Genomic DNA, 23,276 nt, shown 5'->3' with positions numbered 1-23,276 from the left:
CCATTGTCTTTCTCACCTGACAATGTCTATCCCACCCGTTTGCCTGTGTCATTTCAGGTCATCCCTCTTTCCCCTCGATTTTGAGTTGGTTTCCATTCCTCTTCAGATGTAGCAGGTGATATCTCCAAACTCTAAAACCTGAAAATTTGTTGCTGTCCCACTGTACTTCTTTGCAAGGTCTCAAAGCTTGGACAGACCCTCTGGCTGGGCACCATGGGTGGGCTCCCCAGGGCCCAGTCTTTGCACTCTCTGTAGTAAGCAAACCAGTCCAGTAGTTTGATTCTTCCAGCAGGACCAGCAGACCCAGTTAAGGCTGAGACTCCCTCATGAGATGCACAACTGCAGGCAAAGTTTGTCCAAGAAATCAGCTCTAATTTACATTGCCTCCCTGCCTCCATACCTCCACTTACACATTCCCAACCACAGACATTGCCTTCCACTTCCCACTGGTTTTCTGGGTCAGTTTGTGCCCAGAGGCTACAAACAGCCACTCAGCATTTAGAAGCATTTAACTGGGTAAGGTGGCTGATTTCCCTTTGCCCAAGCCTGCCATGCTTCCTCTGAGAAGCACCAAGTGAAGCTTCAAAACATTCCTTAATTTCTGATGAAAGTAGCAACATCTAAACATCCAATAATTTTCTTTTTTTTTTTTTTTAACTCCCTGCAGATGCAGAAGTGTTAAAGGGAAGGAGCTCGGTCAGCAGCCTGACGTGCTCTGATGATGATGATGAATTTCTCTGGGCTGCAGTTCTCAGCTCATGCACTGATGTTTGGCACTTCCTGACAAAACAAGGGAAGTAAGTGAGAAAACAAGGCTGTGAAAATCAGGGAAATGCCATTTCTGTCTGATTTATTGAGTTATTGGAAAACCACTGGCTCAGAAGGCAGTAGAGAAGTGTGTTCTGTGTGTGCTGGCATATTTATCTGAACCTGGCACACATCATCATCATCAGGGTCCTTAAGGTTTCTTCTCAGTTGGCTTTTATTGTGACCAAAGCAAGGAAAGGATAAGGTCTGAAGAGCCTCCTGGTCTGCAGTCAACCTAACTGGGTTGGCTGGGTCTGGCTGGCCCCTGATGGAAAGGGTCCCTGCAGTATGCTAGAACATAAAAAAGGATGTATAAGGAAACTGCAAGATGCAGGAATGCCTTTTGGTCCTCTTTCCCTAATTTTTGGAAGTAGCTTCTCATATCCAGGTTCCTGGAAATACCCTGGAGGCATTAGCTGGGCATGCCTTCCCAGGGAAGGAGTGAGCTTCCCAAAGTGCAATTTATCATGTTCTTTAGCAGTTAGGGTACTTTTCCTTGTAGACTGTAGATGATTCATTGAATTAATGTAACAGAGGAATTGCTTTCTTTCTAAAATGCACTCACTGGGTCATTAGCAGAGGATTGCTTCTGAAATACCAGGCAGTGGCACTCTGCTTCCTGTAGGCATAAGAGGACAACGCAGTAATTGAAGATACTAGACTCAGGAATCATAGAATCACAGAATGGCTGGGGTTGGAAGGGACCTTACAGATCATCTGGTTCCAAGCCCCCAGCATAGGCAGGGACACCTTCCACTGGAGGTATGAGAACAGTCAGGAGATGTTGAATCGTTACATCCAGGTGGTGCCATCAAAGGCAGTGTCACAGATGGCTCTTATCCATGTGCTTTGCACCTGGAGACACCCACAGCTCTGCTCTCCTCTCTCCTAACACTGGTAATCCTCCTGCTCTGAACAGGAGGTTGGACCAGGTACCTTCCAGCCAACGCTTCTGTGATTCTGTTACCAGAGAGTATCCCTGTTCTGAGGGATTCTGAGCAGAGAGTAAACCAGGAGATGCAAGACTTGAGTTTTCAGTGAAATCCCCCTGCTCCCTATCAAAAAAGCAAACGAGGACTTGGTTCAGCTTAGCTGGTTCCAAAACATTTTAAACCAAAACCCTATGGCAGGTCTAGAAAATAAGGGAGAAGTGGTAAAAGAGCTCCTTGGAAAATGTGAGATGGTTCTGATTTGGTTCTTCCAGGCTTCTCCAACAAGTGCATTGTTCAGGAATGAAACCAGGAGGATAGTTTTAAATTAAAGGGGTGAGTGAAGTCAGCAACTGTGAAGAAATAAACCCGAGAGTACTCAGATGAAAAAGGAAGATCAACACTGTCCATCTGCATTCAGGCAGGGAGCTGGGCTGCCTCTTTAGGAAGCAAAGACAGGAACGGGTTTGGTGTCACGGTGAAGCCTGCAGACCAAGACTTCATTAAGGGTGGGGAATTACTGATAGCACAGCCTCTTCATGTGGTCCCAGAGTTCTTTCCTCTATCACTGATTATTTCAGTGACTGTTTTGCCATTGTTATTAATCACTTGAAATTAGGTCCATGACATCCTGTGGCAGTGAAAAGTGTATCACCAAACAAATGAGGCTCCTTGAAGTGCTTCAAGTTGCTTCTTATCTTCACAGTTTGGATAACCTTTTGCATAATAATCAACAATTTCAGCTATATTGGTCATATCACCTCCTTAAAGAGATGGAAGACACTCTTTGAAATTACAGACCAGACTTCACAAACATGAGAAACACTGACGTGGTGTCACACAGCAACAAAAAGCTAATGTCTCTTGCATAAAGCTGTCTTCACTGAGTTGGATTTTCTTGTGATGGTGTCAGGAATAGTTGATGAGACAGACGTGTTATTAAGTGGTAAAAATAAACAGATGGAAGAGACAAGTGAGAAATCTCAGCTATGACTTTCCAGAATGTTTCAGCAAAGAATAACCTCCTAATTTCCATTCCCTACCAGAGATGAAAAAGGTATTTACACAAGCATTGCATGCTTACAGGTCCTGTGCAGCAGTGGGGCACCCACTGTAACACATTCCTGCAAGGGTGCTGGTTCTGCTGCTATTCTGGATGCAAAGACATAATCAGAACATCAACTCATGTCCACAAGTGTGCTGACTCCCTTGGCTCCTGCTGGCATCCTGCTCTGTTTCTGAGAGCTGTGCCAGCACCCAGGGGAAGGACAGGAGATGAGAGGGAAGGCTGAGGATGTGCAGTGGTTAGAGCAAGCAGCTCCTGCAGAGATGTGAAGGTAAATCACTTGTAAGTGGCAACCTTGTGTGCATGGAGGAGCCTGCCTTTGCATCTGGGGTCTTCACCACAGCTGGGCATAGTCTGACAGGAAGATGACAGGAAGTCCTCTCTTTTGTAGAGCTGAGACAAACAGGCTTTTGTTCCCAAACCTGGCTCCTGCCCAGCCTTCTGGACAATGCATTACTGGAAAAGTAGAGGGCAGCTTTTGCTATCTCACTGCAGCCATCTCTTGCCTGCCTTATACTTCTGCATGGCTTAATATCAATTATAAAATATTAAATTAGATAAATACCTTTGACCTTTCTGGATGATAAGAAAATACATTGTTCCACCTCCTAAGATGCAGTTGTTCTCACTGGAAATGCTAATGGGATTATGTAAAGGTTATTTCAGCCTCCTCTCAAGCCTGGAGATGTGGCAAAACAATCATGATGCCCTTTGTTTATGCCTTCTTAATGACTGCTTTTATCTGAGGCCTCTGCATCTGCTCAGGTGCTCACTTGTGGAGTCCTTGGGCTGCTTTTGAGGGGAAATTCCCTGGGGAATAAAACTTTCTCTGCGCTGTCATCTGGAGGAGAGTGGTGTCTGCACGGGTGTGCACCAGTGTACCCCTGGGGCTCAGGCTTCCTTCCCTCCAGGCCTTGGTCTGCTGGCCCGTGCCAGGGTGGGCAGGTGAGCAGGCATGGTGCTGGGGATGGGGCAGAGTCCCTCTTTGCAGCCTCCAGTCTGAACCAACCTTCTCTGCATCCAGCTGAGTAAGAAGCAAAGTTCACAGATACACATCAGCAAACTCCAGTGGTTTCCTTCAGGCAGTTTCAGTGTCTGCACCAACAGGTCTCTCTCAGACAGCCCAGGTCCCCGTGCAGCTGGCAGAAGAGCAGCAGCTCTCCATGTGTGATGTGTGTCCTGCTCTGCAGGGCCTGGCTCCAAAGTCAGGGTCCAAGGCTGCCTGCAGAGCAATGCCTTGCTCCTGCTCCCTGCCCTGGGTGTCTGCTGGCCACCCAAGGTCATAAGCCTAGGTCAGAAAAGAGACCACCCTGTGTCCCAGACTCGGGACACCGTGCTCTGAGTGCAAGGGCATGACGTGCAGGGGCTGAGCATAGGATCTCAAAGATCAAACAATATTTGAAAAGAGACCTTAAAGTTGGAGGTTTGCAGGCGATGCCAATAGCAAGCAGCATTAGAGAGAGCAAACACGCAGCTGCTTAGCAAGGGCTTTGTTCAGTTTGGGCAACACTTCCCTGGAGAAGGGGGATACAGGAATGGACAGTTCATTCAGGGGAACCCCCTTCAGCCCTGTACATTACCTTGAGCACTGTGACATGGACACATGTGCCAGGAGAAGGTGAGAAACCTGCTGCCTCTCACACAGGCCAGCTCCTTTATTGCTTGTTTCCTTCCTACCACAAACCTGGAGGTGATAATTTTACCCTGTCTAGCCCATTGTAATTTTACTCTTTGTCTTCATCAATGTTTTAACGAGCCCTGCTCAGCACTTTCAGAGGAAGAGGTGTTTGGGTTTTTTTAAATCTACAATGCAGTGAGGCTGCTTATTCATTCCTGGCCCCTCTCCACTATTTTCTCTCACGGGAAACACCCCTGCTTCCAGGTAGGCTGCAATATGAGTGCCTTGCACACCTCTCTGCTGCCCTGGCATGAGTCAAGACGAGTTCAACCTTCAGAAAATTGTTTCTTGAAGGCCAGAGACATTTGTTTGTCCTGTACTTAAATGTCTTTCACTGACACATCAGAGCAACCACAGCCCATTGCTTAGCATCCTGAGTGACAGCACAGTGTAACTGAGGGCCCAATGAACGTCTAACAGGATAAAAAAGAACATGAAACTACTCTAATGTCCACAGTAAATGGGGTCAAAGGAGGCCTACTATGGGAAACTTCATTTTCAGATGACATTCGACTGTGCTAGTACAGTGCTTTCTTATCATCACAGTCCCTAGAGTTTTTAAGGCATAAAAAGGACTTTTTCCATAATAAATCTTACAATTGTTTTCCTTTTTTTCCTGAAAAGCCTGTTTGCCTTGGCTTCTTATAGTTTCCTATCTTTGTTTTCCTACCAAAGATTGGTTTGAACAAAAAGTATTCAGCACCTCTTATGAGATGAGAGAGAGGTAAGAGAGGAAAAAAAGATATGGGGTGTAATTCCTAAGGTATAAGAATTCTCTCCCTAGGAATAAAAAACCAGAGGTCTGGAGAAGAAGGGAGAGACAATCATTGGCAAGAAAAGATCAACATTTAGGAAAAAAACCCCAAAGATCTACAGAGTTTTTAATTTTCAAATGAGTGAAAAGATTACTAGTACTTTCCAGGAAAAAAAAAACCAAATCCAAACAACCAACTATGACAGGATGGAGATCAAGCAGGGAAGATGTTTTTTGTTTTTTGGTTTTTTTGTCTCATCTGTGATATTCTTAGGAACTGTCAACCTTTGGAAAGCAAGAAGAAAAATCCTTTGGTTGCTAGCTATCCTCTTGTCCCAAGCTATGAAGAAAAGCCTCTGCCTCAGACTGGCTGCAGTTTAAAACCCAGCCATGCTCCTGAGCACAGGCTGTGGGATAAAGCCTCAACTTGTGCCACTCTGCCTCGGGCTGGAGCCGCCCAGCCTGCAGCTCAACCCCAGATTAAATTGCTGAGATGCCTCAGAGTCCCAGGTGACCTTTCCATGGCACCCTGAGGAGGATCAGCAGGTCTCCTGTGAGCACCTGGGGAAGTGCCTGAGGTGATTTCAATGCCAAGAAGCTCAGGTATGTACTGGTTAGGGCAGAAATGGAGTGGGCAGTGGGGCTGTGCATCACAAATCCTCATTTCTGAGCTATTTTATTCTCACTGCAGCTCAGAAATTAGCTTCTGATCATGATTTCTGGTTTAGCATTATAAATATGAATACCCTCCAGCCACCTCCAGCCAGAAGTGGTGGATTCCCTTTAGGATTAACAATACAACTGCACAGACAGCAAAAAATTCTACACCTCGTTTTGGGGCTACACTGCACTTAATCCTTATTTGAACCCTGGGAACACAGTCATACATCCTCCTAAGTACTTCTCCTAGCTCTAGGAGTTAATTTGTATGCAGTGCAATTCCACCTACTCAGCTCTTCTTTCCTCCTTTGCCTTCAAACATGGTTGTCTTGACTGCCTGTTCCTCCTGCAGGGAAAGAAAAAGAAGGTATTATTATAACCAAAGGCTGTGGTAACATGGACAGATCCAACAGATTCATCTCTTTAGGCATCTTGAGAGAGCAAGGACAGGCAAAAGGGCTTCTGGAGTCTGTTTGCTATCAAGATTTTACTGTTAAGCTTAATTGGAGAAACTAATTAAAGAAAAGGCTTTTGGAAGTCAATGGGTTGGGCAAACTATGGGCTCCAGAGGGGCTGCCACAGGCCCACAACATCCCCCTTGCCCCTCAGCTATGCCTGCAAGGCAGAGCAGCTTTGTACCTGTGTCTGTGTTACCACCTCTCCCTTTCCATGGCTGTACAACTGCACTGCAGCTGCTGGGAGGCTGCTACGGGCAGTCCAGGACAGAAAACCCTCAGAATTCTTCTTCTCACCATTTTTTCAAGCTTTGGCTGAACTTTCTAGCAAAGTACAGGAGAGTGTCCAGGAACAACATGGGCTGTAGCTTGATGCTACTTCTGCCCCAGCAGCTTTCCCCTCTGGCTGGCTCCCACCTGGGTGACAACTACTCCACTATTCAGATTTGCCCACACAGCTGCTTGTAGAGACTGTGAGTAAGCTGATGAGGGAAGGAGGTTTAATTTCTTCCATAAATTGGTTTATAAAGCCTGGATCTGTTCTCTCCCATTCACAGAGTGGCCTTGCTGCCATCACATGGGGCAATTAGAGGCACAACGGAAAGAACAGCTCAATCCTGTCTTGTCACCCTGGGAAATGTGTGAGGAAACCACGGTGTCCCCTGGCTACCCCAGTCCTGAGGCCTGGCCTGAGGCTGGAGTCACATGAAACATTGCTTCAGCGGGAGAATCATCATGAGAAGGTCCTCCTGCCTTAGCCTGGATCGTGGGAACGACACCATTCTGTATTCCACTTGAGCTGCAGGGGGTCATGGTGAACCCATCTCATCTCCATCAGTCAGGAGCAGAGCCCTGCCAGCAGTTGCATCAGCAGCACTTCAGGAAACCAAAACGAAGCCCAGGACTCTGAGCTGCCTCTGCTGCAAGCACAGGTGATTGCATAAAGGGTCTCTGCTTGCCCAGACCTTGGAGCGTGTCCATGCTGCACCAGCACCTGCACTTCTCATGGGTGAAGAAAACTGTCTGGCTGGAAGTGATTCTCCCAGCTTTTTAGCCGAGTAGTGAAACAGGTTTGCTGCTGCACTAGTGAAAGCCAGCACGGGCACTGTGCATCCTTCCCATTGCAGCAGCCTCTGACTGCAACCTCCCCTCGAGAAACCCCCCAATCTCATTACATCTCCACCTCCACTAAGTGGGAACCAGAAGCACAGCAGGGCACAGTTTTCCTCTGAGAGGATTCTGCCAAATGAGGGTTCTTACTCCAGTTCCCAGACTCACCAGGGTATATGGCTTTGCTCTCTTGGGTCTGATGCAGGAATTTAAAGTCAGGTCTGCACTGCTGCAGGCAATGCCTACGACCACTGATTACAAGCTGCCCCGAGCACAGATGTGCAGTAAACACAAGGCTTTTTCTGTGTTTGTGGTGGAACAGTGGTCATATGGAGAGATCTTCATTAAAGAGATGTGTTGGCTCACGGGCATACGTGTCAACAAGAAAAAAGGAGAGGAAAAATCTATTTGGGGCAATACACAGGGCATGCCCTGGGAGTCAGGGAGACCAAAAAGCCAGAGTGAAAGGTATAAATGGTTTTAAATGTATACAGATGACATCTGTGTAATTAATTACCCTGATTTAAGTTACACTTTTTGTTTTTGGGGTTTTTGTGTGTGTGTGTGTGTGTGAGTAGGTAATGCCAAAGGCTATGCTGTTATCTTAGAGGAATGTTTGTGTCTGGAGATCCACTTCCTCCCTGCCAATAATAACCCTTCCCCAGAGTTTCTGAAACATTAATTATAGTTTTGTAACGTGCATATTTTGCAACCAGCTCAAGGTAATTCTCTGTAACACCGAGCTCTGACAGAAACAAATTAATTGCTGATGTGAAAACTGACAGTTGCCTAGGCATGAGTGTTCAAGGATTTATTACTTTTGTTATGGAGAAATAAAATGGGTCTCACCATCCTTGCCAGCCTCCCTGCCTACGGATGCACACACACACCCTTGACATGAGCAGCACCTGGGAAGAACCAGTTTCCCCCAGCTACAAAGCAAACAGGAGGAAGAATTTGAAGTGAAGATCTCAGATGCAGCTGGACTTCACTTGAGAGTATTTCATTCAGGGGCTTCTCTCACCGAGGTGCCACCAGAGCTCAGGGTTTCTCCCCAAAACTTCTCCCCACTCCATCCTTGGCACATCTCAAGCACAGAGAAAGAGCACCTCCCTTAGATCCATGGCTTGCCTCTCAAATCCTTTAGCTTGGATCATGAAATAAGCTTAAAGGAAGTAACTTAGACCCCCCCCCCCAAAAAAAAAAAAAAAGGAAGATTTCTTTTTTTCCAGACTTGCCAAATTACTACATTGGACTAAAAATAAAAATAAATTTTAAAAGAAAAGAATGTGGGTTTTAGATCATACAGAAGTGTATGAGTTCTCTGTAGCCCTTTTCATGTCTCTGCTGTCTTGAGGAGGTGAATACAGGTTCCCAACTGGCTATTCCAGGGCTGCCTCTCCCTCTTGGCCAGCTGGGATGGAGCAAAATTCCCTTTGGCATTTTATTTCTTAATTAGCGCAATCTTTCAAATTACAGTGGCTTTCCTGCAAGCCACCACTTGTTAAGGACTGTGGCAGATCTTTATAAATGGTGCAAGATATGTCAGCTCTCTCGCTAGATACAACTTAGAGCTCCTGAGCAGCTTTTCAGAGATATGTGCTAAAAATACAGGGAACAGTCATGATCCTGAAAGTGTTTTCTCTGCATGACTTCCTTTGCCTTTTTGATAGTCTTGAGGGACTGGCTATCACCTCCAGGAGGAGAAAGATGATGACACCAATGCAGAAATGAAGTGAATCCATGAGTGTCAAAAAGAAAGAAAGAAAGAAAGAAAGAAAGAAAGAAAGAAAAGAAAGAAAGAAAGAAAGAAAGAAAGAAAGAAAGAAAGAAAGAAAGAAAGAAAGAAGAAAGAAAGAAAGAAAGAAAGAAAGAAAGAAAGAAAGAAAGAAGAAAGAAAGAAAGAAAGAAAGAAAGAAAGAAAGAAAGAAAGAAAGAAAGAAGAAGAAAGAAAGAAAGAAGGAAAGAAGGAAAGAAAGAAGAAAGAAGGAAAGAAAGAAGAAGAAAGAAAGAAAGAAAAGAAAGAAAGAAAGAAAGAAAGAAAGAAAAGAAAGAAAGAAAGAAAAGAAAGAAAGAAAGAAAGAAAGAAAGAAAGAAAGAAAGAAAGAAAGAAAGAAAGAAAGAAAGAAAGAAAAGAAAGAAAGAAAGAAAGAAAGAAGGAAGAAAGAAAGAAAGAAAGAAAGATTGATTTTGCCCATGGGACTAATGACAAGGAAAAAAACAATTAAAATAATTAATTAACTTGATGAAAAACGAATGCAATGTGGATGATGCTGTACATCCAGTACTGGGTGTAGATGGCAAAAAATGTCACATCTCAGGAAGGACAAACTCAAGACATATTATTAATTTTAGTAATTTATTATAGTAGGAGAGTGACATTTTCATACCTGAATATAAAATGCTTCACAGCATCACAGGGTGGTTGAGGTTGGATGGAACCTCCAGATGTCATCTGTCCAACCTCACACAGGGCCACCTAGAGCCAGTTGCCTAGGAAATAGAGATGGCTTTGAACACCTCCAAGGATGGAGACTCCTCAATGTCCTTTGACAGTGTGTGCCAGTGCTCAGACACCCTCACAGTGAAGAGTGTGTTTCAGTTTGTGCCCATTGCCTCTGACCCTGCCTCTAAAAAACCTTTAAGAGGAGCCTGGCTCTGTCTTCTTTGCACTCTCCCCTTCAGAATCTATAGATATTGATGAGGTATCTATACTCCTGAGACTCCTGAGCCTTCTCTTCCCCAGGATGAACAATCTCAGCTTTCTCAGCCTTGCCTTATATGTGAGATGCTCCAATTCCTCCTCTGTCTTGATGGTCCCTTGTTGGTCTCATCAGACTTTCAGTGGGGAGGATGCTGCTCTCCAAACGTGGCCTCATCACTGTTTCCCAATCCATCACCAACTGTGGAAGATGTTAAGCACAATTATGATTAATTATTTAAAAAACAAACAAACAACTTTAGGACTCGATGGCGCATACCCAGGAGTTTTATCAGCCAAGGAAGACACTGAGGAATTAGCATCAACAGTCTGCAAATGCTAATGGCTATGCCAGCCCCACAGGCTATAGGGGCAAAAATCTAACACCTTCCACACGTTTGTGAAAAGAAAGGTATTAATTCCAGGTCAGTTATTCCAATCATAGCAAATCACACTGGTGTTGACGTGGGGCACAAAGGAGAAGTATTTAAAAAGACAAGGAGAAGCTGTTGGCAGCATGTACTTTTCTAGGAAACAGCCTTTGGTGAGGAAACATGAAAGAAGAGCAACAGAGCTGGGGAAGGGTCTGGAGCACCGGTCTGCCGAGGAGAGGCTGATGGAGCCGGGGGTGTCGGTCCGGTCCGGCAGCGGAGAGGCCGAGAGAGCTCAGCCGAATCTCTACAGGGCCATAGCAGGACGCTGGAGACAGGGGGTTCGGGCTCTGCTCCCAGGGAGCGAGGGATGGGACAGAAGGAAACGGCCTCAAGTTGTGCCAGGGGCGGGTAGGATTGGGTATCTTGGGAACCATTTCTTCCCCGAAAAGGTTGTCAGGCCCTGGCGGGATTTCAGAGCCGTGTGAACGCGGTGCTGAGGCACGGCCCAGCGGTGGCCCTGGCGGTGCGGGCTCAGCGGCCGCGCTGGGATAACCTTAAAGGTCTGTTCCGACCCGAAAGATCTGCCGATGGTTCTATGAACGGAGCACCGCGGCACCTCGGCAGCCGTGAGGCGCCGGTGGGGACAGACCCGCGGGGCGCGTCCTGCCCGGGCGGCGGGAGCCACCCCTGAGGGGAAGGTGGGTCCGGCTCGGGCCGCAGCCGGGGTACACACGCCCACAGCGGCCGCTCCGCTGCCTCCCGGCAATGGGTGACTCAGGGAACAGCCGTCCGTCCGCCTGCCCGCATCTCAGCCTGCACCGCCCGGGGCCGGGGAGGCCGCGGCCGAGGCTCCCGGCGCCGGGGAAAAGAGAGGGGGGCGGACCTCCGTGCCCCGCCCCGCCCCCGGCCCCGCCCGCCGCCGCCGCCGCCATGTTGCGGCCGTTGGTGCCCGGTACTGGGTGAGGCCTGCGCGGGGCCCCGGCGGCGGCGGGGCCCTTCAGGAGGAGCCGCCTGCGTGGGTGAGTGCCGCCCGGCCGGGCTCGGCCGCGCCGGGGCCCGCCCCTCCCGCTCGCCCTCCGCCCTCCCTCTTTCCCTCCCGCCGGCCGGGCGGGTGCTGCCGCCCCGCGGGCAGGGCGTGCGGCCCCGCCGCCGGCACACCGAGCCCTGCGCGCCCGCCCGCCCTCCCGCCGCACCGGCTCTTCCGGCCCGCGGGGTGCCCGCCGCCTTCTCTTCCCCCACCGCCGCAACCCACCCCGCCGGTGGCTCCCGTCGCCGTCCCCGGTCCCCGCGGCGGCTCGGCTCGGCCCGGCTCGGCCCGGCCCGGCCCAACGGTGCCGGGACAAACTTAACTTCAGCGGGGCTCGCCCACGTGCGGGAGGGCGGCGGCGGGGCCGGACCGGGCTGTCAGCGCGGGGCGGGCGGCGGAGGTCGAGGGGCGAGGGGGGGCTGGGGCCTTTGTCTCGGGTGGGTCGCGCGTGGGGACGGCCTGGATCGGGGTGGGGAGTGGAGAGGTCGGGCGCCGGAGCTGCCACGGGCCGAGAGACCCCCGAGGTCCCCCAGGAGCTTTCGCAGCGTTAGCCCGGTCGCACCGCGTTCCCGTGCGGGGCTGCTGAAACTTTAATGGGTGTGAAAGCTCCGGTTCTGTTTCCCACCGGCTGCCGTTTGCCCCCTTCCCGTGCCTTCCCCGCAGCCCCTGTCAGCCCTTGGGCGGCCGCTGCCCGTTGGCCTGCGCTGTCCGCGCCTCCTCCGCCCCTGCTCCTGACATCCCTGCCTTCCCAACACGTTCCCCTGGCAGGGAATATCGGCCCCTGCTCCTGACATCCCTGCCTTCCCAACACGTTCCCCTGGCAGGGAATATCGGCCCCTGCTCCTGACATCCCTGCCTTCCCAACACGTTCCCCTGGCAGGGAATATCGGCCCCTGCTCCTGACATCCCTGCCTTCCCAGCGCGCTCTCCTGGCAGGGAATATCAGCCCTTGCTGCTGACATCCCTGCCTTCCCAACACGTTCCCCTGGCTGGGAAGCTCTAGACGTCTCCATCCTGCATTCCCTCCCGGAGATGCCTGCCTCAGAACAGCCCTTGGCAGATGTTTCCCCTTGTACCACCCTGCTATTTTGCAGGTTTATCTGCATTTATTATTTTCCATTAGCATTTAACTTCGGTGTAACTGTGTTTTCATGCTTCCCTGTTAGGTGGCGGTTTTGAACCTCCTCCTGTGAACAGCATGGTCCAGGCTGGATTGGAAGCTGCAGAGGAGCAACTGCAGATCTCCAAAGATCCCCAGGAAGAGCACTGCTGGTGAGAGGTGTGTATGGTGCGTGTGCGGGACACTGCTCCTGCGGTGCCTCTGTCCCACTGCAGAGTTTTGAAGCTGAGCCACAGCAGAAGGCCCTGGGGTTTGACACACTGCTTCGAGCAAGTTCATGGGGGCTTTTGGATGGCTTGGAGCCTTCTGGGCTCGCTTGCTGCTTCCAAGAGAAATGTGCTACTGTGAGGTTGGGTTTGCACATTGAAACACATATGTTCTACTCCACAAGTCTCTTCTCCTTTGCTCCTCTTACTCACCTCCCCTGTTGCTCTGCAGATCTCAAGCTCTGTGTTTTTGTAGGCAAGTAGAGAGAGGAAAATCGGATTCCGAGTTGGGTTCTAAGGCAAGTCCTTTGCACAAGAAGTATGAAGGTCTTTAGTTTCCACTTTACCCGTAAGCCAGGGTGCGGGAGGCTTTGACAATAGTTTGCTTTAATCTACCTCTTTTTATCTTTGTTATCTGAGAACAGAAATAAAATACATTTACTCAACATTTTAAACTTGTGTCATTTAAAAATTACTTGTGTTGGCAAGATACTGGATATTCTTTAGAATCTGAGTAAAATTTTGCTTTATTTTGAGAAATGGTAGCTTCACACATGATGAGTTAAAAATGCAGTTTTGTGGAGAAGCATTCAGACAAGAGAGTTGTTCTTGCATGATAGCAAAGAGCATAAACTAGTCTTCTGCAGGACTCCATGGTGTACATGAAAGCCTCTGAAAATGTATGGTTTCTTTCAAGAAAAGTGTATTTTGTAATGCTGCAGATAGCTTGCATTTATTTTGTCTTGTATTTTAAAACACTGCTGTGTCCAAAGATGTGCATTGGTGTTTGAGAGTGAGAACAGAAAAGCCAAGAGTGATTGGCGAGCTCATTTTTTTCTCTATATAAAGCTTGAGCACTCCAGGTTATGGATGAAACGCCTTCCTTGTGGAAGGATTTGTGTGCCAGAAATTTTGGGAGCTGGATGGTGCCTAACTCTCTTCCCAGCTGGCACAATTTTTCCCACTCAAAGGAAGGGGAAGTTTCCAGTCCACAGTCTGCCAACTGCAGTCTTCTGCCATGTTTGTGGAAGTCCTTATCAAGTGCTAGGGGGCTGGAATCCTGTGGGTAATCTTCTGGGTTTCCAAGGACTCAGTGCACAGCTGCTGTACCTCAGTGAGGGTTGTAATTGTAAATTATGGCACAGCCCTCTGTGGACATTCATATTTGTGGTTTCATTGAAGAATGAGAACAACTTTAAGCTAAACCACAGCGAGCCACTCTTAAGCCAAGTAAATCTCTGCAGAGTGCTTTGCAATAGATTAACCAAAGCAACACCTCTTGGGCTTGTCTGTAGGCAGGGCTGAGCTGTTTGGTTGTAATGTGACGCTTGACAAACTTTTAAACCCAGTTGTAAACAAAGCAAGCAGCCTTAAGTTGGTGGCATTTTGGGAAGGGATCAGGTAGCTTCTTTCTCTCCCTTTACCTTGTCCCAGGGTCCTCCTCTCAGCCTGCACCTCTCTGCTCCCAGCTCTTCCCCGTTCTCCTGGGCCACCTTCTCCATTTCCCTCACATGCCACTGGCTTTGGCAGCACTTGATGCAGCCCAAGTCAGGTGAGTGTGGCAGGACTTACCTTGCCTGTAGGTGCTCCTTGCCAAGTAGAAACTGGCTTACTGCTAGTTTTTTTTGCTTGTTTGTTTTTGGGTTTTGGGTTTTTTGTTTGGTTGGTTGGTTTTCTCTCCCTTGCATACAGCATACATCAGCTTACATAAATTTGAGGTTTAAGTGGAACATGTATTAAAAGGATGGCTTAATAAACATTTGGGAAGTCTCTATATTGCACCAACTCAAAAATATTTTCATTAAACAGCGGGAAACCAGGAGCCCTGAAAGTAGTGAGCACAAATGTTCAAGTAATTCTCTGCTGTCAGTTTTCATTATGCATCTCATCAGAGCTTGATTATTGCTGTCACAGGCCTCTGTGGTGAGCATCTCAATCCCCACGTCCCTTCTGAAGGGCTCAGAAAGAGAGAGCTGGCTGGGAACGCCAGTTCTTGTTACGATTTGCACATAATCCTTTTGGAGCAGTCTTGCCTTACATCGTTACCTAATTAAGGATTGCCCCTGTTTCAGATAAATCCTGTGTGGCTTTCTATGCTTTGAGTGGCTGTATTGAAATATTTGCTTAATATTTGTATTGTTTGAATTGCTCTGGGTAGGAAGGCATCTCACTTTCCAATCCTGTTTCTTCTGGGCCACCTGTTTACTCCTGTGTTTTTTCCTTGAAGGAGGACTGAATTCTTCAGGTGTAAGTCTAGGAAACAAAGTCTAGGAAAATCTAGGAAACAAAAACCCCAACCAAACAAAAAGGAAACCCTGTAGTAATGTGCTTCTGAATCTTTTCTGTCAAGGCTCATGACAATGATAGCTTTTGCAGCAGTGACGCATCATTGGACAGGTTGAAAATATGTCTGTCCCTGGTATGGACTTGGTGGTCATTTAAAAGGTCACATTTGAACCAGCTCTGTTCTTGGGGACCCTGGGAGAAGTGGATGCTGTCTCCTGCCATGTTGACTGAAGGAGCACCAGGAGCTCTCTTTGCACAACTTGGGGATATGTCACAGGACAGGAGTGATCAGCTCCTGTCACTTGTCACTTGCCCCTGTCAGCTTGAGCCAGATGGGACCTGAGCTTTTGCTGATCCTCCACTGCAGCTGGGGCAGGAGAAGTGCCTTTCCCATGGTGCCCTGTGGAACTGCACTGTTGTTGAAAGCTGTGCTGAAAAAGCTGGCCTGGTATCTTGGTGTATATATGGTCAATCTTGCAATAGTTAAAACTGAATCTGAAGTGTCTGCAGCAGATGTTTCTAAAAGCCTTTGTACCCCGCTGTGGTAGCATTTCGGGCAGTTGTGGGGTTTGTCACATTAATTGTTTATGCAAATGAGTCTTACCAAGTTTGTCATTGGGGCAAATATGCCTGACACTGTATTTTTTTGCTTTTAATTGTAGCTTTCATCATGGGGGACATGAAAACCCCGGACTTCGATGACCTGTTGGCTGCTTTTGACATCCCTGATCCAACTAGCCTGGATGCCAAGGAGACTATCCCATCAGCTGGGGAGGAAAATGAGAGTCACCTGAAGTCCTCAGGGATTTGCATAGATGAGAACGTGTCCTTATCTCACTCTTTGCCTCCCTCTGATGCTCCTGTTGTGAGTGTGATAGTGAAGAACACAAGTCGCCAGGAGTCCTTTGAAGCAGAAAAGGAAGGGAATCACCTTGGGACTGGGCTGCTGCACAATGGGTTTCGTGGGTCCGATCTGCCATCGGAGGCTCATGCTTTAGTGCATAATTATGGCAAGTTTGAGTCAACTTTTATTAATGGTGACAGCTCAAGAAGTTACTCTGATAAACTGGACCAGTCCAAGTCTGAGCCTTTGCCAACGTTCAGTCAGTTTAGCCCAATTTCCAGCCCCGAACCAGAGGATGCATTCAAGGAAGACAGCATTGCTGATAAACCCAAACACGCCCAAACTCCCTATTTTCCACCACCTTCTATGTATATACCCACAGGAGCTTCAGTTCTGGATCATCTGAGGAAGGTACCAGAGCCTGAATTAAGCATGTTTGATCAATACTGTAAGAAGGAACAAAAGATGGAAATCCACTGCCAGCCAGAGAATAGGCTGGAAATGAGCAGGAGAGAACACGACAGAGCACCAGAGAGGTTCATAGAGTCAAGCAGGGACTTGGTAGATACCAATAGCTTTCTTGGAGAAGGCCTGGTGTTTGGAGACCTTCCTCACAATAATTTAGGAGAAAGTAAGGGGTCTGTGCCTGAGCTGAATATGTCTTCCTCTGTACCACCTCGCCAGAGGTTAAAGCCAACTTATTCGAAGTTGTCGTCCTGCGTGGCAGCGTTAGTAGCTCTTCAGGCCAAAAAGGTTGCATGTAATCCAAAAAGTGATCAGCCAAACCTTACCAAGGAGCCTGGTCCTTTTAGAGACGGGATGAAGGGAAGCCCAAAAATGCCCAAGTCACCAAAGAGTCCCCGCAGCCCCTTAGAGGTGGTGAGGAAGGCAAGCAAGCAGCCTGAGAGTCCTCGAAGTGTGTGCAGTGACAGCAGTGGGAAAGGCTCTCCCTCCATGGCAGCTGGCTCTCCTCCAGCTATTCCCAAAGTTAGAATAAAGACTATCAAGACATCCTCTGGTGAAATTAAAAGAACTGTAACTAGAATTTTGCCAGAGAACGATGAGCTGGGCAAATCTTCAGAAGAGTCACCTGTGGAAACCTCGTCTGCTGAAGAGTTCATCAAATGTTTCCCATCCCCTGATACCAGTGCAGTTATGGAAGGTGAAGCTAGGAAGAATTCCACCAAAACGGGGGCTGCTGTGGCTCTCCAGCTGTCAAACGTAGCGGGTCCTTACACAGATGCTGTGAAAACAGATATTGCTGTGAATAGCACGTGCACCGTGTCCTTATCTCCACTGCCAAACTGCGGTGGCGGTGCCATAAAAGTGGGTGTTAAGAGGCAGCAGCAAGGTTTGGTGGTGCAGCCATCCCCTGGGGCCACGTCCAGCCTGCTTCCCAAAGCTGTGCACTTGGCCAATCTCAACTTAGTCCCTCATAGCGTCGCTGCTTCTGTCACGGCCAAGTCGTCTGCACAGAGGAGAAGCCAGCCCCAGGTGACACAGATGTCTGTGCCACTGGTGCACCAGGTCAAGAAAGCTGCTCCCGTCATCGTGGAGGCATTCAACAAAGTGCTGCACAGTGCCAACCCCGTGCCAATTTATACTCCAAACCTTAGCCCTCCACCTGACACCAGTATTAATATTCCTGCCTCTGGATATTGTTGTCTGGAATGCGGGGACTCTTTTGCCTTAGAGAAGAGCCTGACTCAACACTATAGTAGACGAAGCGTTCATATTGAAGTCATGTGCACTCAGTGTTCAACTATGCTTCTTTTCTTTAATAAGTGTAGCTTGCTTAAACATGCCAGAGATCACAAGAACAAAGGATATATCATGCAGTGTTCTCAGCTCCTCATGAAACCCATTTCCTTAGACCAAATGTTTCCACCTTCTCCTACAAGCTCCTCAGCTTCTCAGACTCCTCAGACTTTGCACTCACCCTCTCCTTCACGTAAGAGCAGTGCTGCTGGGGGAGGTGGTGTGGGAGCCTCTGCCAGCTCACAGCCAGCCATGCCTCTCTATATGGACCCACTGCGACTCATCCGACACGGACTTAAGTGTTTAGAGTGTAACAAGCAGGTACAGGATTACATTGATCTAGCAGCTCATTACCAGAGAACCTCAGAAGATTATGAAAAACTGGTAAGTCATCATTTTAATGTTATTAGTTAAATCTCTCTGACTTAAAAGAGGTTGTCCTCTAGGGGGAAAAAAATAGGCGTCGTGGTGGCAAATGAGTCACTTTGCCTCAAAAGTTGCTTGTGGGGAGGTTTTGGAATATGCATGAGCCCAGACATGTGTGCATGAGGAGGCGTTTAGCATTGCTGGCGTGCTCTCTTCTTACCCTTTGCTAACAAAAAGAGGGTTGTAGGGAGACCATGGAGATCCTTGGGCATCAAAGTTTGGAGATCAGACATGGCTTGGGTGAGGCTTGCAGGAGCACTGCAAGGGAGGGCTGGCATAGTGTTACCTGAAACAGGTTGTTGTGCTCTCAGCATGGCTGGAGGAGATCTGACACAGTTTACTTTTTCCTAAGACTCGTGCCAAAATCTCCTGTATAACACTTTGAAGGTCAGGTGCTGGCTTTACTTCTGTTGTGGTAAAGTGTATCTGGGGATGGGACTGGCTGAGAGGTGACACGTGTGGTATCCTCACTCACTGGGGATGAGCCAGTGCCACGTTTCCATAGTGGCTCTGGAGCCCCCTTCGTGGCTTCCTCCTTGCTCCAGTGCTGCCCTGCTTGGGTCTCCACTGCCTTCGTGGACAGGGGTCTGAATTCCCTTTGAAACTCCAGCTTGGGTCCCTACTGTTTGAAGAGAAGCAGATGTTTCTCCTACTGCACCAAGGCTTTGTTGTTTTTATTTTTATTTTGGAGGATATGGTCAATCTCCTTTTGAGTATAAACCAACCTGAAATTGAACAGGAGGAGGAGCTCCCTCTTCTTATTCCTTTAGATGAGGTGAAAGCTTTCCATGCTGGTCTGAGCTCCCAACTGGTGGGCTTCCAGGGCAGTGTCTCCCACAAGCTCCACAAGCAATGACTCCACACCAGCAGGAGACATTCAAGGAGGTGCCTGGCAGTCTCTGCCGTGGCCATTCTAGTACCTGCATGCTCCAGAGCCTCCCTTTGCTTGTTAAATGCCTTGCAGGAGTATTGATGTCATTGTGGTCCTGTTCGGAAGCTTTGTTATCTTTCTCTTAAATTCATCATCAGAAAAAAAAAAAAAAAAAAAAGGGGGGGGGGGGGAAAAAAAAGGATTCTGGCTGAATGGTTTTTATGCTGTGAAAAATGGTGAGGCCAGAAGGGATCAGCATGGCCACGTAATCAGATTTCTTGCCTGAGGCAGACCAGAAAGCACTGTGTTCTGTCAACACCATAACTTATTTTTCAACTATAATGAGTTTTTAGGAAATGTCAGCAGTCTGGAATTAAAACCTTCAGGTGAAGGGATACAGTGAGTGCTGCTCAAATGTTAATCAGTCACATTAAAAATGTATCTCCTATTTTTGTTGTGTGATTATCAATTCAAGAGCTCCTTAGAGAGGGAAGGAATGTCTGATAGTAAGTATTTTTAGTCTGTAATAAAATAATTCATTCTGTAACTTAACAGAAAAAAAAAAGAGTTTAAGCCTCTCACATCAAGTTAAGTCTGCTAGATTTGAGTTTATTTCTGAAGTGGTTTTCCAAATAAAAGTGTTGTAAATCTGGGGAGAAAAAAAAAACAACAATATTAGAACTTGTAAAACTATCTCTTCCCTACTTGGTCTTCCCATGCTTGTACTTAGTGGGCTGCATGCACTCATCCTCTTGCTACTGGCAGTCCTTTTCCACTGTATCTGCTGTCCTCCAGACTGCCCAGTGGTCCTCTGGGATGTTCCTACAATATCTGCTTCAGCAAAGTGAATACTTTTCTAAAAGGGATGATAATTCTTATTATGAACATAACAATTCTTAATGAATTAGACATGGTGTGAGAAGGATGTAGGTCAGGTTGTTGGAGTGTGCATCATAAATAGGATGATCTCCCAGAATAGGAAGACGTGAACTAGGTGAACCTATTCTGAGAAGATACTGTGGATATGCCTGACTCTGCTTTAATGAAGCTGATTTCTTGGGTTGCTGTTTTCACTTCAGTCAGAAAAAAAGGAGGAATGTTGGTAGGAGCTGGAGATGGTCAAGTGACTGAGTTTAGAAACACTTACTTGAGTGGTAGAAGCAATTGGAAAATACTCCTCTTCTTGCTCTCACTCTGGCTTCGTAATCTGTTAAAACTAGCAAAAAACTGTGCTCTAATATTTTGGAGGTTATTTTTATTTTTTAATATCTTTCTCACTCCCAGAATTCAGACACAAACTCTTCACTAAGCCTCTTTGAGAAAGTGTGTAGTATCTTGATACTTTCTCTGCAAAGCTACAACTGGACTTGAGCCTTTTAAAGAAATAGCAGGGCAGGTTCCCACTGTATTGTGGTCTAAAACCTATCATCTGGGACTTCTGAGGTGGCTGGTATCAGATTATCCCCAAAATAAGAATTGTTGGGAAGGGTAGGTGGGTTTGGAAGGGGAAGAACATCTCTGGCTGAAGCTGAAGCGATGTATCTGCAACTCCTGGGTTTGTACTGGAAGCTAGAAACACCTGACCTATGGAAAACAAGTTAGGTGGATTCTTGATTGATGTCTTTAGAAGCTCTTCTGCTAAATGGCACCAATAAAGTCTGGATTATTGACCATGATGTGCACATCTGGTGTGACCATTACTTGAGAAACAGAGCAGACCTTGAAGTGCTCAGTCGTGATGCTTTTATCTCAGCATTCTTTTTAGACCTGGTACAGAATGGGTATGTTAGCTTGCTGAGAAGGAAGGGCTGATCCAGCAGGGCTGATGAAGAAAAGATTCATAGAATAATTTGAGTTGGAAGGGACCTCTAAAGGGCAACCCCTCTGCAGTAAGTAGGGATGCCTTCAACTACCCTCAACAGAGCCTCACCTCGAGTATCTCCAGGGATGAGGCCTCAGCTTCCTCCCTGGGCAACCTGTGCCATTTTTCCTCTACCCTCATGGTGAAGAACTTTTTCCTGTATCAGGAAAAAGACCTGTTTTAAAATATAATGGTTCTCTTTATCCAGAAGTTGAACTTAGAATGTGTTGGTACTTAAGACTTCTCCCTTAAGCTGGAATTTTTTTACCATGACTTTGTGAATTACTTTGACATCTTCACTTTGCTTGCATCTGTTCAGAAGGAAAATAAGAAGATTTAAGGGGTTTCTGTTTGTCCCTTCTAGTCGGTGGCTTGGGAAATACCTGGTCTTAGCTTTCTGAATGGCCTCTGGTAAAGTCCACATTACTATGACTGATAACAGGTAAATGAGCTTCCTAGGTGTGACTAAAATGGGAATGGCATGGTTGGGTCACAGTTGTTTTGGAGGAAGGAAGGAAGGAAGACAGACAGACAGACATGGCTTTCAGCCAGTGCTGTGGTTGAGGTGAGGTGGAAAGACCTTTACAAAAATGATTGAGAGCTTGACCTTAGTGTTACATTTTAGGCTTGGAGCAGCTATGTGATTGCATTTGTTCACAGTACAGCAGGGAAATCCTACCTGGCTTATTTTTATGTAGAGTGTGCATAAGATGAAACCAAGCTCTGCAGTGGGGTCTCTGGGGCTTACAAGTGAGGACAGAGGCTTTGGAAGTGGTGAGCTCATCCTCTTCAGAAACAGAGAACTGGATGCATGTTTTGAGTGGATCATCTCAACAGATCACAGTCACTCTTTTTGGAGACTAGCAGGACAGTTTTTTTCAAGCTGGTGAATTGAATCACTTGATGGGATCTTGCTGCTTTTCAAGTGCAGAACAGCAAGAAGAAAGTGGTATGGGAATTTGAATATCTGGTAGGTTGGTTTTTTTGTTCCAAGTAGAAGCTATGCTGCATGTAGGCATTATGCTTGTAAGGGGGTAGCAGATGCTTTGTGTAACTTCAGGGCTCTCTGACTCTCCAGTGATGTTCTGTTCTAGAGCAAGATTTTTTTTTCTTTTGAGGGGGAAAAAAGACTATGATTAAATAGGTACAGATTGTGCCAAATTAACCTGATACACATCTTTTATAATTTATTTTTGGAGTAAAGAAATAGGTAGATCCTAATCTTCTTTATGTTCAATGGGATGATTGGTAGAGTGCCATGTGAGGAATGGCTGTACTGAAGGAGTTGAATTATGAGGTTGGAGCAGAATCAGGTAAAAGGGAGGTAGCTGCAACAGGAGACAGATTCCTTGTAAGACTTCCCAAGGGCTGGGTTTAGGATGTGCCTGCAGTTAATGTTTCTCTTAAGGACCTTGGAGGATGAATGTATAGATAGAATTTGCTGAACCCAAAGAAATAATGAAAAAATTGGAGCATTTTACAGGAGGACCTCAATGATCTCAGAGACTGAGTAGGAATGGGATGAAGCACCTGGAATCAGGATGCTTGTGTTTGTTCCTGAGGTGACAGTTGTGCAGGGGACTGGTGTCAGCCCACAGTGCCAGTCAGGGCTGTGCTAATACCCCCTGGCACTGCTAGAAATAACCTAGGTGAGAGGAGTGTATGGTTCTGCTTATCAGGGATGAACCGAAATAAATGAGGGAAGAATGACCACAGAAATGGAAAGATGTTCTCCTGAGGGGAAGTGAACAAGCCTCTATGAGTTTAGCTTGGCAAGGACCTGCTCAGTTAGGGGGAGTCTCCCTTGATAACTGAAGTGGATGCAACATTAAAGTGAGGGTTGTGGCACTTTTTGTCCCACCAGAAACTGAATCACTTCCTGTACTTGCAGGGATTGCTCTGGGTAATTTATCAGAATCAGACAGTTTTTTGTAGCCTTTCAGAGCTAGGCTCAAATTACAGGAGAAGAACAAACCCCATGGAGCTCCTGGTGCCTTCATTTTAGATGTGCTTTTCCTTAACGAGTGAGAGTGGCTACAGACAACAGGCTCTGATCTGGTGGGATGTTTATAGAAAAGAGCTTTTAAAACTTAGGGGCAAGAATAATGCAAGAACACGCTGAAATAGATTTACCAGGAAAATTAGAAGATGGTCCCTAATCATCAGTGGAATGAATTCTGGAAGAGGTTTGCAGCAGAAGTAGTGAACAAAAGGCACGAATTGGTCTTGAGACAGAACTTATTTGTTTTTTTGGCAAGGACAGACCAGTGCACAATAACATGTGTAAGAATTCAGAGTACTTCCTCTTGGACATAATTGTCCATCTACTGGTAACCAGAGAAG

General features: G+C 47.1%; 1 protein-coding gene across 1 annotated transcript in view; it reads left to right on the top strand.

Annotated features, from left to right (window-relative positions):
* The first annotated feature begins 11,455 nt into the window (after positions 1 to 11,455).
* Positions 11,456 to 23,276, top strand: part of ZNF592 (zinc finger protein 592) — a 36,469-nt gene continuing 24,648 nt past the window's right edge. The window contains exons 1-3 of the mRNA XM_030457183.1: positions 11,456 to 11,553; positions 12,728 to 12,840; positions 15,836 to 18,159. Of these exons, the coding sequence (XP_030313043.1) occupies positions 15,844 to 18,159 (2,316 nt within the window). The 5' untranslated portion in view covers positions 11,456 to 11,553; positions 12,728 to 12,840; positions 15,836 to 15,843. The remainder of the gene's footprint in view (positions 11,554 to 12,727; positions 12,841 to 15,835; positions 18,160 to 23,276) is intronic.

Source organism: Calypte anna, chromosome 10 (genome assembly GCF_003957555.1).
Source record: "Calypte anna isolate BGI_N300 chromosome 10, bCalAnn1_v1.p, whole genome shotgun sequence".
NCBI lineage: Eukaryota > Metazoa > Chordata > Aves > Apodiformes > Trochilidae > Calypte > Calypte anna.
This window is presented reverse-complemented; position numbering and strand designations above follow the sequence as displayed.